General features: G+C 44.2%; 1 protein-coding gene across 8 annotated transcripts in view; it reads right to left on the bottom strand.

Annotated features, from left to right (window-relative positions):
• Window positions 1-17,925, bottom strand: part of LMO1 (LIM domain only 1) — a 75,550-nt gene that overhangs the window by 10,728 nt on the left and 46,897 nt on the right. For all 8 annotated transcript variants that reach the window (XM_027810445.2, XM_055722919.1, XM_055722920.1 and 5 more), the window contains one exon: window positions 5,934-6,147. In XM_027810445.2, the coding sequence (XP_027666246.1) occupies window positions 5,934-6,139 (206 nt within the window). In that variant the 5' untranslated portion in view covers window positions 6,140-6,147. The remainder of the gene's footprint in view (window positions 1-5,933; window positions 6,148-17,925) is intronic.

The raw sequence follows: 17,925 nt of genomic DNA, 5'->3' as shown, positions 1-17,925 counted from the left end.
TGTTTATCCTGAAAGGCATGGGCTGTGAGAAACTCCTGGACCAGCTACTACAAAGAAAAAAAATCTGTGCTTTAATGTCACAAAGCACAGCAATGTAGCCAAGACACATTGTATTTTGAGCCTAATTAATCCTCCTTAATCTGTATAGATACCAAGTGTACAAGTGAGGGTATCCTACACAGCATGCAAGACGCTCCCTCTTGCAATGCAGGAACAGCACTTCAATTTGGCAACAATTTTAGACCCTGAGCAGATACCATTTGTTCAGCCACACTGCATTTATACCTCTCCTCCCTATGCTGAAAGTGGCCCTTGAAAAGCAGGCAGGGCACGCTCTCGGTGCACGCACGCTACATTCCTCTAGTGGAAAAACAATTCCAAAGACTCTCCTTGCTGCTGCACAGGGGCTGCAGCTTCTGCAGACTGCATTCAGAGTATTGGTGGTGTCTCTGGCAGATGAACTTAAATTCTGCTAGTTGCAGCATGCACTTTGCAGTTCCTGAGGACTTCTGCTACACATCCAGCTGTGGTTTAACGGCTTGGCTTGGGGCCTTCGCTCCCAACTTGGGGAACCCACCAGAAGGAAGGTATTTGCCTGCATCCTCCCGTGCCAGAGAGCAGGGCGCCTGCGTTTGGGCAAGATCACTTTTCATATCCCATAACAAAATGAAACCCTGCACGTTTGCCAGATACAGAGCACTCCATCTAAAGGGCTCCCAAAGTGATTCACTAACAGAATGAACCCGCTGGGGCATTCAGAGCAGAGCAAAAACCAGTATCCAACAACTGGAAACCCCAGTACTGGGCAGCTGACTTGTGCCGTCTCTCTCTCTCTCTCTCTATATATATATATATACCAGGAGCTGCCGAGGGTGGATACTAACGGTGCTGAGGGGTGCCAGTGCCAGGGGATGGCAGTCCTGCTGGGACCTCTCTGCCCCTTGGACGGGGTGCACGGGGCTGCTCCACCTGCCAGAGGCACTGGCATCACGCTCGGGTTGCAGCGCTGACGCCGTGCTGAGGTTGCAGCCCTGGCCAAACCGCGTAGGAAGAGGGGTGAAAAGAATTTCCATGAAATCCACTGAGACAAGTATCAGGGCTTGCTGGAAAGCCCTTCTCCGTTACTGATTTGCCATAATTTTTTAATGCAGGTTTCAAGCTTTCTTTGGAGTCTAATTAAGGCCCTGATCAGTTTAAATGATGAAAAACTTTCCCAACACCAGCATATCAAACATGCAGAAGCAACAGTTCAGCTCCTGTTAAAGTGAGCCTGACTCGCCTTTGCTTGTGTGAGGGCACCATGCTGAGTAAAAAGGAAAAATCACGTTCTTCATCAGCACTTCACAGTGAAATTTAAGTTGTCAGTTCCTCCCAGGAAATCCTGATGCAACACCCAAACCGTCCCTGTGAACTGGAGCCTGGTGAATGTTTAATTACGCCCAGGAACAAACACAGTGCTGGGGGGGGGCTGCGAGAAGCCAGACGGGCTGCGGGCTAAGCTTCTCTGTCCCAGAAGCAGTTTCTTCAATAGCATTTGCTTATCAAAAATAATTAGAGGTTGGAGCGCTGCAACCGTGATTATGAAACAAACGGTAAATCTATTTGCTCAGACCAAATGTATTGAAAGATACATCTAGACACAGCTGGAGACTGAGGTGATACCGCAAGGATAACAACTCGAGATCAAATTTCATCTTTCATGATTAAAAAATGAGCAAGAAAGTGTTTTATGAAATGTGAAGGTTAACAAATGTTCCTTCACAAGCAATGACGACAGTTTATCTTTTGAAACGAACGAGCAGGCTACGCTCCGCTAGCAGCTTCTGAAACACACTTGAAAGATTTCTTCTAAAAACCCACGGAGGACCAGCACACTCGCATGGAGCCGGCTCCGAAGCAACGCTGGGATGGCAGCGCCCACGCTCCTGTCCCACGCCAATGGCCACAAGCTCGCCCCTGCCCCCCGATCCCTGCGGGGTCTGCAGCCCCGCGACACCCGCCCGCAGGAGGGGTGGCACCAGCAGGGTTCCAGACCTGCGGTTTAACTGCCGCTTCAGCTGAACTTCGAAGCTGCCCCAAATATCCCAGGAGCCCCTGCTGCCTATAGGGAAGCACCTATACATTGCTGCCTCCGCAGCGCCGAGGCAAGGGGGCCTGGCGTGGGGCAGTGGCGGTGGGGTCCCTGCAGCCGGGGCAGCCCCAGCGAGCAGAGGGGACAGCACGCCTCGCGGGGCAGTGAAGCACGTGTTCCCAAACGACACCATCAGCTCACAGGCAAATTGGAAGCAACGCTGGTCTATAAAGAGATTATGAAACACTTTTTTTTTTTTTTTCTCCTAGTCACTACACAGCAATATCCCTTTTGGACTTCAGATATAAAAGGTTCATATATTTATATTTACGGGTGCAGAATCAGTCTAGCTTTTAATTTTTCACATAATGGTTGACCTGCTAAATATCAGTGCAATATTCACCCTGTTCTTATTCAAAGGCATACAGAAGAAGCGGCCAACAATAAATTCCTTTGACCATCCTCCAGATAAATTACTTACTCCCTTTATGGTGTGAGCACAGTGTGAAATATGAAAACTTATTTTTAGGAACAAATTCTGATGAAATTTGACTAGTAGAACAAATACTGTGAGATGTTTAATGAGGAAAAAAAGGGTGTGGATAGAAGCTCTAAAACTATAAAAGTGAAGAAATTGTATAATGATGGGAATGGGTAATTCTCCAAGAAGAAAAAATTCAAATTGCCAGGAGCGAACAGATAGTAGAAAAGGTGGTGATGGCAACCTTCTTTTCTTCTATTAATAGAACTAACAGTTAAAATTGAGAGTGAAATAAATGCTATGTGTAGAAGGCAACAGAAGATGTTTTAAAGTAAAAAAAATTACTTTATACTTCCATAAAATTTGGGACTGCATAGCAATGCCCTTATTCCTATCCTAGGACACTAAAAGCGTTCCTTAACATCAGGGAGAACAGAACCCAGGAGTTCAGCAGAACCCCCCCAAAAATAGTATAAACCTAAATTTATTCATTAGCAAGAACACAAAACCTCATACCTGCAAAGCTGGCCGAACAGCTGAACACTAGTTAACAGCAGCGTTACAGAATTAATGTTATTCCTTCCTACCTAAGCCTCCCAGGTATGATTTCCTGGGACATGACAATCATATTCTTCCCAACAAAAACCAAGAAAGAAATATTTCTCATGGTCCAAGCTATTATAACGGACCAAATTCAGACAGGAGAAAAATATTTAAAGTAAAGGCCACATGAGCCTTCCCTCCACAATTCAACCAAGCTGCACAAAGAGCAACAGACTCCCCTCTTGGTGGGCTGGGAATTATTCTAACCCAACAAATGGAGGCAGGGGGGCTACGAGACCCCCTTCAGGCACAGAACAACGTTGTTTCGGAGACCATGTTTAACTGCTGCGTCCATGCGGCTTCTGTCACAGCAGTCAAACACTAGCCCCAGATGTTGCCTTCCACATTTCATGTCATGAAGTGCCCTCTTTTCTCAAAGACGGGACGCGGGCTGTTTCCTGGGGTCTGCAAGTCCTGGCTTCTCCCCCATCTCTAGCACAGGCTTCTTGCATGCCCCAGAAAGTTGTGTCATCTGGGGGGCCCGTGAGAAGAGCACAGATTGAGCTTTTCCACCTCAAAGCTGCATTCTCAGGATAAACCAAGGAAAGAAATAAATGCTTTACAACTGCAGTGATAAAAAGGTTCTTCTAAGTTTAACAGCATCAGTACTGCTCTCCTTTGGCACTTTAATGTGTCCGATTTGATGCTGCACATAGTTTTTGCTATGAAACTAGAACAAACCAAAGTCAATGAGGTGCTTATTAAACAGACAAAACGTGGGGTAGCTCATAGGTCTGAAAAGCAAACGTAGATGGGAATCGCTGCCCAGCTGAGTATTCTAGTAGGGTTCTGTAACATGTAGAATAATGCCGAACACCTATCTTTCAGGTCAGATGTAAAAAAACCCCAAACCAACACACACAACACTGTTTATCAAGTGCACAAATGACAAAGTCTAGAGAAGTGATAAATAATGAGGAGGAGGATGACTGATGGAGAGACCTGGATTGCCTGGCAAGCTGGACACAAGCAAGATAAAGATGAAGAAAAGATAAAAAAGATAAAGCATAAAGAAACACTCCAGAAATTAATGCAGCCTGTGCTTTCTGGAAGGAAGACTATTCCTGGAAGAAGCTCTCCTGAGAGGTTTTTGGGGTCCTCGTGATTAGTACCTTGTGTGACCCAATTGTGATGCTATGATGGAAAGAAATTACGCAATTCTGAACAAAGGAAGATCAAAAGCTGTTATATACTTCATTGGCACGTCAGAATTATGTCCCTAACACAGAAAGAGTACAGCTGAACTGGCGGAGGGTCAGTGAAGAACCAAAATGCGAATTTGAGGTTAGAAACCTGTGTGTTAGAGAACCTTCTGGAGCTCGGTTTTTTCAGCATAGCACAGACAGGATTAAGGACACTTCTACAGCAAGTGAATGGTGGCATTAGTAAATACTCAGACTTATAGCAAGGTACAAAAAATACTTCGTGATAGTGAAGATAGTTGACTCTTTCCTTCCTGCACCCTTTCCACAGGCTGCTTAACTTGTCTTTTCCCTTCAGCTGTGTTCCACCCTTACCCAAGCTTTCCTCACTTACGTTTAGGGGATGCATCCCACCTCTCCCTGTGGGGACCTGCGCCTGCTGCCCGTGTGGCAGAACTGCAGCCAAGACATTTCATGTGAGCCCTGGAGAGTTTCAGCTCAAACAGCAACAAAGATCCCCATGTGGGCAGAGTGCTCTCGTTCCCTGCCTGGCTGAAAAGCAAGGTGGCAGCTCACAGACTTATTTCTTCTATTTGGCTCAGTGCTTAATGTCTCTTCTTTAGGAGGACAAACTTCTTTGTTCAAGTTTACTAAGAAAATATTTACTAAAGATTTTCAGGGATATGTTTTACATTATAACACCTGAAGCATCTGGTCATTGAGGCTAATCTAGCCAGCCTCTGGCACCACGAGGTTAGAGGCATTTTACCTCCCCATCTTAAAACAGCGTGTTGTTTTTCTTTTGCTTCAGATGTGTTTGCTGGTGGCGGTTACATGGGAAATGCTATCAGTGCTTTGCTTTAGGAAAAATAACACATTAGCTGGAGATCAAGTACATTCTTCCAGGGGAAAACCAAAGCAAAATGCAGTGTTTTGCAGTGTGACCCTCATAAGAACGTTTGCATTAGGCCTGCTGTCTTAGTAAAACTCATTTGTGTTTATATAAGGTATTTTGTACAGAATTCTCATAGACACCAGGCAAAAACCCCCATGTGTTGTTATGCATTGCAGACACACTGTCAGGGTAGTTCTATCTCAGAGCTAGTGAAGGTCTCTGCAGACATACTCACGAAGAAAAGAATTTTGAAGTTGATCTGTAATTTTGGAGTGTTTTGCTCTGTTTACTTAGGGAAGAGACAAGAGTGCCTTGGGAGGAACCTTACTCAATATAAGCCCTAGAAGTCTAACTAAAAAGCTATCACTGAAAAAGAAAATGTAAAGGTTTGTTCAGGTCTCAGTCAATATGCAGGAGCATAACATCAAAGACATGCAAGAGAATTAACAGTCTTTTCCTAATCTTTTCCAAGCATTGTTTGTTCTTGTGGGTTCATAATAATAAAGAGTTAAGTAATGTCCTCTTCCTCCCTTGCCCTAAAGATAGAATTCCACCTCCCTGACTACAAACTACACCAAGTGCAAATAAAATGCCATGCTTAGAGGAAGAAACTCCAAACCCGTCTGGGCAGGGCTGACCATGCACAAGGATTTGTTTTCATAGCAGAGGTTTAAGATGACAAACAGCTGGCAACACACTGAGAGGCTTTGGGAAGAGCCCACAGTACGTTCCTCTATTTACCTCAGGTAATCTCTGCGGCAAAGAATGAGATTTGCTTTTGTGTAAAGAGTTGATCCAACCTCTCCAAGACGACAGTCACAGCAGGCACACTTTAGACAGTCTTCATGCCAATACTTATCCAGAGCCTTCAGCAGGTACCGGTCCTTGATCTTCCGGTTGCAGCCGGCACAGCCCTTCTGCTTCCCTTTGGGTTGCACGGATAACATTGGCACACCTGCAACGCAAACAAAGCATTTTAGAAGTTATCCCAGCAGCCTGAATGGGCTGCCCGTGGTTGGGGTACCGCTGTGAGCTATGGGTAGATCTGCGAGCGAATACTGCTGGCTGGTTGCACTGCAAGGAGTTCACACTGCAAGAAGCTGATAGTCCAGGGAATTTAAACTTCATTTGCTGTTGCTGGTTAAGCGGGAGCGCGACACTTGCAGCAACGCAGCCCTTTTTTCCTAAGGGTAGGACTGACACAAAGCACCAGCCTTTTTTTAATTAACATCTTGCACCACAATAAACTGGCTGCAATTTCAACATTTGCTTTTTCCTTCATTACCAGCACCCTTGTGTTGTTAATTACCTGCCTCAGGCAATTATGCAGAACAGAAGGGCCACCACTGTACATACCCCTAGTCCGACATGGTGGCTGGATCAAGCTTGATGGGGAAAGGAGAGGAGTGGGTATGGAAGGATGTGGTATGCCGCTGTTTCTCCTCTCTTGTGAACCCCGCTGGTCACAGAGGCCTTAGTGAAAGCTAAAGCAGCCCAGGGGCTGCTCTAAAATAAAAGTTATTCAAAAGCCCTTGAGGGCTGCTGAGAATAACCCAGCCGATGTCTCTTTGCCACTGGTGAGGCCATGTTCCTTAAGCACAGCAAAGCTGGCCTCTTCTTGTACCGCTGGGGAAGGTACTGAACAGCCAGGAGCCCTCTCCTCCCTAGAAACCCCTGCAGGGACTGCAAAGCAAGCATGAGCTAGCTGGGTATGAGGGGGTGACAGCAGGCTCAGGTCACTCGGCTGGGGGAGGCTTGCTGTGGCCATCTTCCTCACAGTGCTGTCTCCAGCTTCTTCCTCTTCTCCAAGCAGCCAGTGCCTCCCGTGGTGGGCACTGACATGGTGTGAGACCTGCCACCCTTCTCGGTTTGAGAGAGAGGTGGGAGGCGGTTTTATGGAATCAAAAGGCAAGGTGGAAAAACAAAGGGCTGTGCTGTGGGGGAGGAAGGGGACAGGAGATGATGAAAGAAGAAGTGGACTCACTGAGATGCCAGAATCCCATTTTCTCTAGAGCCTTCATTTGACTTTGCTACTGATTTTTATTTTTACTAGTGTCAATCACTAAAAATGACAATGCTGGGCCTGTAACGAGCACACCGTGGGCTTAACCAATGCAGAGGAGACAAGAGGGGACACTCTGGTGACAGTAGCAGGTGTCACTGGTTATATACTCTTACAGAAAAGTTAAGCCACCGGTTCTGTAGGAAGTGCCAGATGTCCCAGAAAGTAGCAGCTTGATAATGGAATTATTAACAGTCCCTTAACCACAGAGGACCGAGTTAGTGCCACTGTAATAAGTGACATTTGCTGCTTTCCTTAAAAGCCGGGGTGATCTGACAGTGGCTAATGGTCAGCACGTGTAAAACCCACCACTCCTACGGCAATAATTGCTTTGTCAGAGCTGCAAGCAGACGACAATAGCACTTAAGACACCTCTACACAAACAGCGAGGTATTGATCCATTTGTTATCAAAGTGGTCTCAGCAGCACAGAGACAGGTCAAGTAACATTCACAAACTCTTTAGGCTTAAAAAGCCCCCCTGCCCTCGGCTGCAGCACACCCGAAACCCGCTTGCAAAGTCGATACAAGCAAACTTTTGACGCCGGTGACAAATATGCAATAATTAAGTGAAAACTTCAATCTGTGTTTGACTGCCACGTACACAACCCCTAAGGCTCCTGAGAGAAATTTTATGTACACAGCCACAGAGAAACACCCACACGTTTGGAAAGAGGGAAAAGACAGGGAAGTGTCAGAAGCGTGATATACCGCAGCGGACGGCAGAAGTCCTATGCGCCTGGTGAGAGTTTCTTACAAGAATGAGGGAAGCAGCCCTGTGGTCCTGGACACAGGTTTTTTTCTTTTTTTCTTCTTCACCCCGCCCCCCCACCCCGAGTAAATTGGAGCAAAGAGAAGCTTTACTTTTCAAATAACTTCTTTTTCAGAAAATTTAAAAGCCTTTGTCCCACGTTCCCTCCAACTCCGTGCCAAGAAGACAGCACATCGCCTTATTCTGAGGCAGAGAAGAGCGCACATATGAATTTGCATTTGCAAAGTGTGTAAGGTCAGTACCAGTGATAAAAGAAAACAGTTCACACCTATGAAAACTAAGACCTAGATGTGCAAATAATATTTTAAGGTAGGAAACCTAGACACCAGTGAGTTATTACCCACCCCCCAAAACAGGCTTTCTAAATGTGAGCTGCGTAGCCCTAGGGGCAGAAGATTTCTTGCAAGGGGGGTCATCACAAAATCCTTCTGCAAGGTTTGTCTAGGTCACTTGAGGAGCCTGCATCAGGAGGTGATGCAGATTTCAAAATGCAGATCCGAGATAACCAGAGCCCCTTCAACTCCCTCACTAGAGAACTGCTGCACAGCTGAGGCTTGAGATCATCTTTGCAGTTCAGAAATACCAACCTTCAGCCAGCCAGGACCTCCCGAGGCTCTCAAGCCCCTTTGAAAGCAGTGCCCTTCCAGAGTTACAGCCGGGGGGTCGCCTGGAGCGAGGGGGACGCTGTAACACAGGCATGGCCCAGCGCAAGGGCAGCGGCACAGGTATGAAACCCTGGCCAGACCATTAGAAGAGGCTGGTTTGATCAGGGAGGGCAGGCTGGCAGGTTAGGAGGGTCTCCTGAGGTGGCAGGCAGGCCCGGCTGGCTGCGGTGGCGGTTCTTGTTCCATCCGTGGCCCTGGCGGCCCTCACTCACCGCAGCCATCTCGGCTCCCTGCTACTGCAAGCACACCATTGTCTTACGGGAGGCTTCTGCGAATAAGGGGCACGTAACACTTTGATTTTCTTCTAATAACTAGCGAAGGAACATATATATATTTTTAAACAGTACCTTAAGCAAGGAAAAAAAGCTATGTATTTGGTCAGTGTTCAGCAGGGGGCTTTCTAATGAAAAAAGGTACCATTTCAGAGATCATATGATGTTCAAAGCTGCTATTCCCACTCAGATAATAACGAGCAAGGTCAGCCTCTGCTGGTCAGGTTCAGTGTTTTGAAATTACATTTTGGTCTGTGAGGCTTCCCTCCGACAACCCAACCAAGCGGTCTGCACACAGCACACGCGCCACTACAGAAAGTTGCAGCTGCAATTAGCTGGTGAGTTGACACAGCAGGCAAGGCGTGAAACAAAATTTCAAAAACTGCCAAACTTGATCAGCAAGGGTTCCTCAAATGCTTGCCATGTCATTTCCAAGCAACAAGAGAGCAGCGTCTAAGCTTAACCCCTTTCGCTGTTGGAGGCTTGCGGAGAGAGGGCACAGCCAACACCAGACCCCACTTCCCTCCTCCTGCCTCCCTCCCTTCCAGCTCACCCCAAGCAGACTGGGCTTTGCAGGCAGAAACCACCTGGAGAGCCGCTTTTTCTTTTTGGAAGTTTCCCTGCTGCAAGGCTGTGATGCTGCTTCATTTCTCTATGTAGATTTTCCCCCAGTACTTACCCAAAACTGCCAAGATAGCTAGTTTGATTTGATCAGGGGCACACGGCGTCTAACCAGGGCTGCCAAGAAACCAAGGGCTCACCTCTGACAAACTCCACGTGTGCTCTTCTGGGCAAGGATTGGAAAATGAGAAGTACTGTTGCAGAAGTAGAAAAATTAACATCTGGACACTCACCTGTTTATATATGTGACTACAAAGGGCATGCTGGCTTGATTACCAAATTCTGAAAGTACCATCAAGTTGCTCTCTTCTCTCCTGTTGCTAGCCATCCAATGGCTATCTTTTCTGAGAAACAGTAGATGAAGCTTTTCTATTTTTGGCTACCTACACTCCCTTCTTTGCCCTTTACAACTTAATAGACTTGCTGCTGGTAAATACAAAACAAAACCTGTTCTGAGTGCTCGGAGCTCCAATGCACATTAAAAAATTACAGACACCACCTCTGGACATACTGAAATTTATGGCTGTGTCTAAAGAGGTTGTTATTGTAGTGAGTAATCTAAACTTTACCTCTATTCACAGTCAGACAAACAAGCTTTAATCAGCCCGTATCTTCTCAGTCGGGGTCTTTCTGTAAAATTATTCAGCTGGCTTTATAACACAAGTGTCCACTAAGTACACCTCTAAATTTTTCTAAACCATTTTGGTGATATTTCTATTCACATGGCAATCAGCTGCCGTTCTTCTAAGGGCACTGTTCATAAAGCCTTGTTTCCAAGACAGCCTGGGAACTTTTTATAAATGGTAGACCTTTTAAATAACAGTTATCTGCAATGGTCCTATGGTGTATGGCTCCACAGTGCTCTGGTCTGCAAGAGAGCTACGGGTCCCCTCTGAAAGCATGGAAGTTCACCACCTAATTTCTTTAATGCAACTCTAAAGGTTAATTGGTCTGAAAGAGTAATGTGGGACTACCAGCTAATGATATATGCCTCAAGGCTTTGCAGCTTGCCTGTATTTTATACAGTCAAGTCCAGAGCATAAAACACAAGTGATATCACCAGGACTTTTCAGACCCCCCTCCAACTTCCCCCGCTTGGCCTCCCCCCCCAAGCCCTCCTCTACACCCACATGTGCTGAGTGAAAGCGGCAGGAGCTGAAGGCGGTTCTCCTCCACCTGCATTTCATGCCTTGTTAGAGGGGGCTCTGAGAAGTGCTGCCACTGCACTCCTCATTACCACTGCAGAGAACTAAAAACAACCCTAATGAGGAGAGCCAGAGCGTACAGTACAGGGTGGGAGGAGGGATGTCCTCCCACACTCCCCAAGGAATCTGGCCAAAATCTTCAATTTGCCATTTATGACAGCTAATTAGTTATTCTATTCAAAATCTTTGCTTTAAATAAAAGAACTAATTATACACAAAGGTCAGTCCCCCACCTCCTGTGAAGCACACATAATTGGCTTATTTCCCCAACATTGTGTGTATGTTTTACACAATGCTTTCAGGCAGATGGCTTTAACTCTTTCCCTCTGCAAGTTTTTTGGTGTTTTTTTGTTTGTGTTTTTTTTTTTAAAAAAAAAAACCAACCAAAAAACCAAACCCAAACTTTTCCTCAAATTAGCTACTTTTACCATAAGAGTTTGCTCAACAACAAAGCAGATACTACAACACACACAAAATACATCTAGTCAGAAAGGTTTGTGACAACCACCCCAGCGCAGCGCTTCCTATGCAGTTGTACAGCAGCTTGCACAACACAGTACTGGAACTATGTTTTTATTCACCACCACAAATTCTTGCTTGAGCAGTGCTTTTCAGATACAGTTACCACATTTCTGAACAACCCTTCTGCCAAAGACCACAGTTATTGCAGGTTTATGTTACACTTCTTTTTCTTCTCTATTTTTTTAAAGCTGTTTTTTTTTCCTTTTCTTTTTAATTTATGTAAGTGGTTAGTGTAGAGATGCAGCATTCCAGTGCTAAAGTAGTTCTGGTTTAAAGACCAGAGTTTTGGCAGTTGGGCAACCGAGCCTAGGTTTCAGAGTTCCACTTGAGAGAAAAAAATGTTTATTTCTAGCATCAACACACTTTAAATGAGCTGACCTCCTTTTGCCTGCTAACAAAAATCCCAGCATTTGGCTGCAAAAGATGAAAAAGTAACTGAAGAGTAGGAGTAATCTTATTAACTCCTGTCTCATCACAATAAATAAGCTGCAGTCTTATGTCTTTTATCAGAGGATCTCATATCATTTAAAAGCATTAGAGCCCTGCATCACCCATTTAAGTACATGCAGACAGTCATTGCCAAAAAGATGCAGTGAATTTCATTCCCTTAAAAAGAAACTCACTTTGTGTTCTCAGTATTGTATTACTCACCTTCTATGAATATTACACCCTGTGAAACAAGTTAAACCATGCACTTCCACTGAACTGAGAGTACGCTGTCTCGGGCATCTTCACCAAGAATTTCATTTGAAGAATTATGGCCAGCAAGGTGAAACTCAACATGTCATCTGTATATCCAATTAAAATGTTACATTTGGAACATCGAGTACTTGCAACTCAATGCTTATGAACAAGCCTTAGACCATTCATCAAAATTATTCAATGAGCAACCACAACCTTTTTCCCTTTTCCAGTTTCATGCTGCAATATACAGCAGGTGATTTTTACAGTGGCTTTAGCAATTCATTTGTGGTTATTCTTTCTTCTGAGTCATTACTGAACACATTTCCCAAGCATGGCAAAAAAAGTAGTTGGAGAGGGCAGTTAATAGGAGAAACAATATTTTGATCAGACATCCATTTTAACTATGCTATAGTTCTCCTCCCAATAATGCAGCAATTTTTTGGCCCTACATTTCAGAACAAGCTTTAAAGAAATATATTTTAGAGTCTAGTGTCCCCTGGCAGTTTCAGCTGCCTAAAAGAGACCCAAAGCTTCATGACTGGCTTAAACTCCCCCTCCAAACTCACATGCAGAGACCCTGTTTTCAAGCCATTTGTTCAGATAGACCAAGATATCCAGAATGATCGTTTGCATTGTTTGAATCTGTACCAATGTAGGTCCTGAGTCAGGACACAAGATTTAGGGTTAGAATCTAGGTTTTCATTTTTCCCAAAAGTTTTGAGACTTCCAGTATCTGCTTTAAGACTTTACTACAGAGTTGCTCTTACCAGAGGACAACCTGTAGCTATAAAGGAACACATGGCAGCAGGACTAAACACAAACCATAGTAATTGTTGCTGCAAAAGAGTTTCTATAAATCATTCCAGTAAGCAACATTTTCCCTGTGCTCATAAAATATGCTTGTTTGAGGTTTAATTTTTCATAATTGGCGTATGTCCAAAGCTTATTCTTAGCACATGTAGTGTTTCAGTAAAATCCATTTTTACTGTTTGAAGCCCTGGGAACAGTAAAAAGACTTGCAGATTTCTTCCACCTTACACCTAGTCTGAGAACATTCTGATCAAGTTTTCTCAATTAGTCACCATAGTCCTACAGACTGGCAAAGCTCCTGGTTTTAGGTGGCCAGTTCCCTACTTCAGTGTCTGTAGTAGAAAAAATCTGGCAATGGAGAGATTACCCTCAAACAACATTTCCAGCAGCGTAAGAATGTCACAGGTACGAAAATTATTAGGGATGACTAGCCTGAAATTCATCCCATACTCCTCAATATTCCATCAATTTGCAAGTGACCACTGAAAAGACACTAAGCTTAAAAGTTTTCTATTCAGGAGGTTTAAGTGTCAAAGCAAACCAAGGGAAGAAGAGTCCCCGAGTCAAACGGTCACACAGGCAAGAACTCATATCCCTCTCTTTTCAGATCATTTAAGAATAATCTATGTACTAATGTTAACTATAGGCAGCTTTTTGTCCCTCCCCTTTGCAAAAAGGAAAGAAAATCAAACAGAACCCCCCTATATCAAGTTAAAAATCTCAAAGAGTGTTTGAGAAGTAAAATCTCAAGTCAGTTATTTCTGGGCATATATGCAGTACTAAACAATTCTCATCTTCCAGTTAAAATGCACTGTTTAACATACTACTACTGAGGTTTCAAGACAAAAGCAAAGACGTGAAATGCAGCAGAGCTCAGGTTTAGCAGTGAAACATTAACATCACCCTGATATATTTGGTATGCTATATATGTGAATATTTTAAGGAGAATAGAACTCTATCATTGCAAGATCATCATCATCTTTTCTTCTGCCTCTTTGCAGACATATACAATGTCAACCTAAGCTTTCGGCAACCTTAATAGAATTTCAGTGCCCACTGCCAAATGGCCATTTGATGTTCTGCTCTGTGTACACTGATGAAGCAATCTGTCACAGGCCTTAATGCAGGCAATGATGACTATCCAATCTAAAGCTTTCACAGGCTTATAGAAATTTCTCAAGACTTTTGGAGCCTGTAATAACATGTGCAGCACCACAAAAGAATTTGGAATCCTGGTGCTCTGTATTTAATGAAATATGAACATACTCCTTTAAATGTTTCTAGAAGAAATACTACTCAGGCCAAAGGCATATTTTACACCATCAATCACCAGAAAGTTGTGCTGGCAACTCTGACATAGCAAACTTGCTAGTAATTGCAAGTTACTGTAGTATGAAAATAACAGACCCTCCTGCCCCTGTCCAAACTTACTGCAAAGCCAAGCATCGATGCTCGTGCCCTACACAAGATCAGTACAATAAATACACAAGGACTATAATTTATTTGTATATCTTCTTCATTTCTAAGAGACGAGTAAATATTAACCTATAGACAATGCACAGGGAGTCTGTCTACTTAATGCCCCAATTCATTCTTGGTGTAAGAGAGACAATTGCTGCTGACCTTCCAGAAGTTGTGAAATACTCCCTAGTGGTGCAGAAAGATGCAGGTATTCCCCAAACCTAGGCTCTTCTCCCTTTCCTAGCAAAACCGGACCAACCCATTTGCTATTGAAAGTTGAAAGGAGAAGGGCAAGAAGAGCTATTTCCTTCTCTTCTTGTTGAAAGCAAAAAAAACCACAACAGACAGTCCTTTGCAGGACCATTTGCATGCTGAGCTGTCAGACCGTGCACTTTCCATTAAAGAGATAGCATCCCTTTTCATAAGTCCATTTGGGATCCATTTTAGTGTTATCTAAAAATCAAATCTACATGGTAATCCTTTTAATGTACTCTTGACTTTTTAAAACAGCTTTATGTTCCTTCAGGAAATGTTTTAAGCCATTACTCAGTAATTACTACTCACCCATGAAAACACTGATCTTTTACAATATATATAATCAGTTTGCTGACTTAAAAAATAAAGCAGACTGGAATTTTGTCTCATGAAAGTCACAAAGAAAAGCCAAGGTTAAGAGAGCACCCTGTCTCCCAGCTCCCCCTGTCCCTGCAATATTTCAAAGTGATATGTTTTTCATGTTGTATAAGAGGGGCTGAGGTGGTCACAATTCCAAGCGTGGTGACTCTTCATCTCAGTTTTCATTGGTGATCACTGTGCAAGTAACCAAGAAATAATTACTGATTTAGGATGCAGAATTTGCATCATCATGGATATAAACAATACCCTAACCTTTTGCAAGCCCTGAAGTTTTCAATGATACGATACGACCTCCTGAAAGGCTGGTGACACAGGAAAGCCATGGAATTTGTGGAGCTGTTTTGGTAAGCTTCAGCTGTACATTGAACAAGCCTCAGAAGAGGTGCCAGAAATGGGTCACATCTACTGCAACTTCATTGAATTTATCTGGACCACACCTGCAGCCAACACAGCGATGCCTAGCCAGACTTCAGGGGCCTGAAATTACCTTGCAAGTCCTACTCCCAGCTCCTGAAGGTTTTGCTTTGCTCCTTTCCAACCTCTACTGCCTACCCAGAGGTGGTCAGGAGACAGTGGAGTCTGAGCAGAACAGTAAGCCAGCACTGTCTTGCCCTTTCCAGCAGGAGCCAGGCAGAGGACAGGAGCGCACTTTCCTCAGTTAGGGCTCCTACGTGAGAATGACCAGATAAAAGCCCATGACTTCTGTAATGCACGTGCTCAGACTACAGGAGGTCCCTGAATATCCTGGCCTTGCAGGCAGTTTAACAGAGACCCTAGGTGTTTATAGCATAGAGCACCAACAACTGCAACGATCCTTCCCATCCCACCGCTGACCTCAGAGAGCGCAGCACCCTTCTCACTCGACTGCTCTGGCAAAGGCAGTTTAATATTTCCAGACTAGAAAATGGGCAGGGTGAAGTTTGTCAGAAAGAACTTGCTGTATCTTGCAAATAGTATCAGCGAAAGCTGTTCTCTTAATGCCACGAAGATAAAGACAGAGAAAGCAGACACTAAATACTTGCTTCTGTTGTTCTGTTTACTGAGATCTAGCTTCAGCCTTACTTCGTCACAGCGTGCTTCCACAGACAGATTTTACTCTAGCCCATTTCACTACGACACTTAGGACAAAGTCCTGCTCTTGGCCATTTCCCCTCTCATTCCCAGGGAAAGATATGCAGACCCCAGTGCAACACTGTTCATAAAACATTGGTTATAGCTGCCCTCGGCTAGTAACTATAGGCCTCAAACTATTTTCTGTTATTCGCAACTGATTAAGCCACAAGCCAACAGCTGGCCATTAATGCTACCCGTCTTTACAAGAAATGATGCTGGTAACAATTAGAAGTGGTTTCTTGGCATTAGCTGTTGTATACTCATTCTATAATTAGTTCCTTTGAGGTGACTTATAGAGACAGGACTGGAACACTGTTCCTTACCCCGGACAACAGGAAAGACTCCAGTAAAATTACAATACTCCCATCCCCACCCCCTTGTTTCTTTTTTGTGAAATACCCCAGAAAGGCTTTGAAAACTCTGCTGCAATTCCCCATATATTCCAGAATAAAGTGAGCACTAAGGGTGTGGGGTGAGTTCACATGACATTTAGTTTGCATTAAAGCATCTTAGAGATCATATGAAATACACCGTAACAGAGCATATTCTACTCTATTAAGCATTCAGGAGCATCGCAGTATTCAGAATATGGATGAGAAGCTGGAATTGCAGAAGACATTCCTCTTCTTACGGTTGACCACCAAGTTGAATTCAAGCTGATCCTAAGGGAGCCATTTTCATTAACCTACAGTAGCTTTCTAATCCTATTCCTTGAATTTCAGACCACCACCACTACAAGAATTTATGACCTGCTGCCTGCACTTTGGATGGTACTCACACTTTACTCCTTTCCTGAATACATCCTGCTCCTCTGGATCATTACACCACTGCTTCATGCAGCTACCCATCCTTTTGAAGTGGAAGTCTGCTCTTCAATTCAGTTATTTATGCTCCATTTAATTCTTACCAACACCTGTGAAGATGCCGATGGTTACACTTGGTTAAAAACAATGAAAAAAAAAATCGTATGACCTAGCCCAGCATGCAGAACTGAAAGCTTCCTGAAATGTACCTCCTGAAGTCTAGCCCGGATATGTATCTTCTAATGCTTTGCCTGAAACCTCAGACTAAAAAGAAATTCTAAACCACTAACCTTCAGCTCCCCAAACGCTACACTTTTTGGCCAAAAACTTACTAAACAGCTTTTCCTCCGCTCCATTTCCATGGGAGTTTCTCCAGCTTGATTTGCTCAGTTTTCGTCCACCTCATCATGAGATTCCTGACTGCTGAAAAGAACTCCTTCACTGAACTAATGAAATAAGGAGTCTTAAGTGCCCCGCAATCCTTTTTAGAAAAGTCTGTATCTCCCGATGAGTCTCAATTTCACAGCATCAGGGAACTGTGTGCCAACGCGCTGAACCGGAACGCCAGGGCTAGCAGGAGTTGCAGACAACAATGCTAACATCAGGGTTATTTTAGATTAGAGTACTTCCAAATCAATTTTGGATTCAAACTTTTAAATGCACTCTCCAGAAGGATTCTGCACTGGCTGAGTATTTCCGAGGCTAATTTTCTAAGCTTGAATGAAACTCATTCTTATCTAAGAAAAAGATGCAGCTACCCTTTGCCACAAGGGCTGGGTCATAGCTAGAAAATTAGGCAGACAACAGCCCTAAAAAGGAATAAACTACCTAAGCAAACATCTGTAAAACTGCAAACAAAAAGCACTACTGATGCTGTTGGGAAGAGATTTTAGCTGAGACCAGAAGCTGACATAACATTTGGGATCCAAGGCACTTCTACAGCTGAGGTGCCCCATCTTCCACAAGCAGCCCCGCTCCTGCAGGGGTAAGGGCATGCTCGGGGCTGCGCGGGGCAGCAGGGCTGCGCCCCAGGAACACGCATCCTGCTGCAGTGGGATAAAAAAGGGAGCTGAACATACACAGCCTGACGGCAGGTTTTTGCTGGACTA

Source organism: Falco cherrug, chromosome 10 (genome assembly GCF_023634085.1).
Source record: "Falco cherrug isolate bFalChe1 chromosome 10, bFalChe1.pri, whole genome shotgun sequence".
Lineage (NCBI taxonomy): Eukaryota > Metazoa > Chordata > Aves > Falconiformes > Falconidae > Falco > Falco cherrug.
Note: the sequence above shows the minus strand (reverse complement) of the source record. Positions and strands in the feature narration are given on the sequence as shown.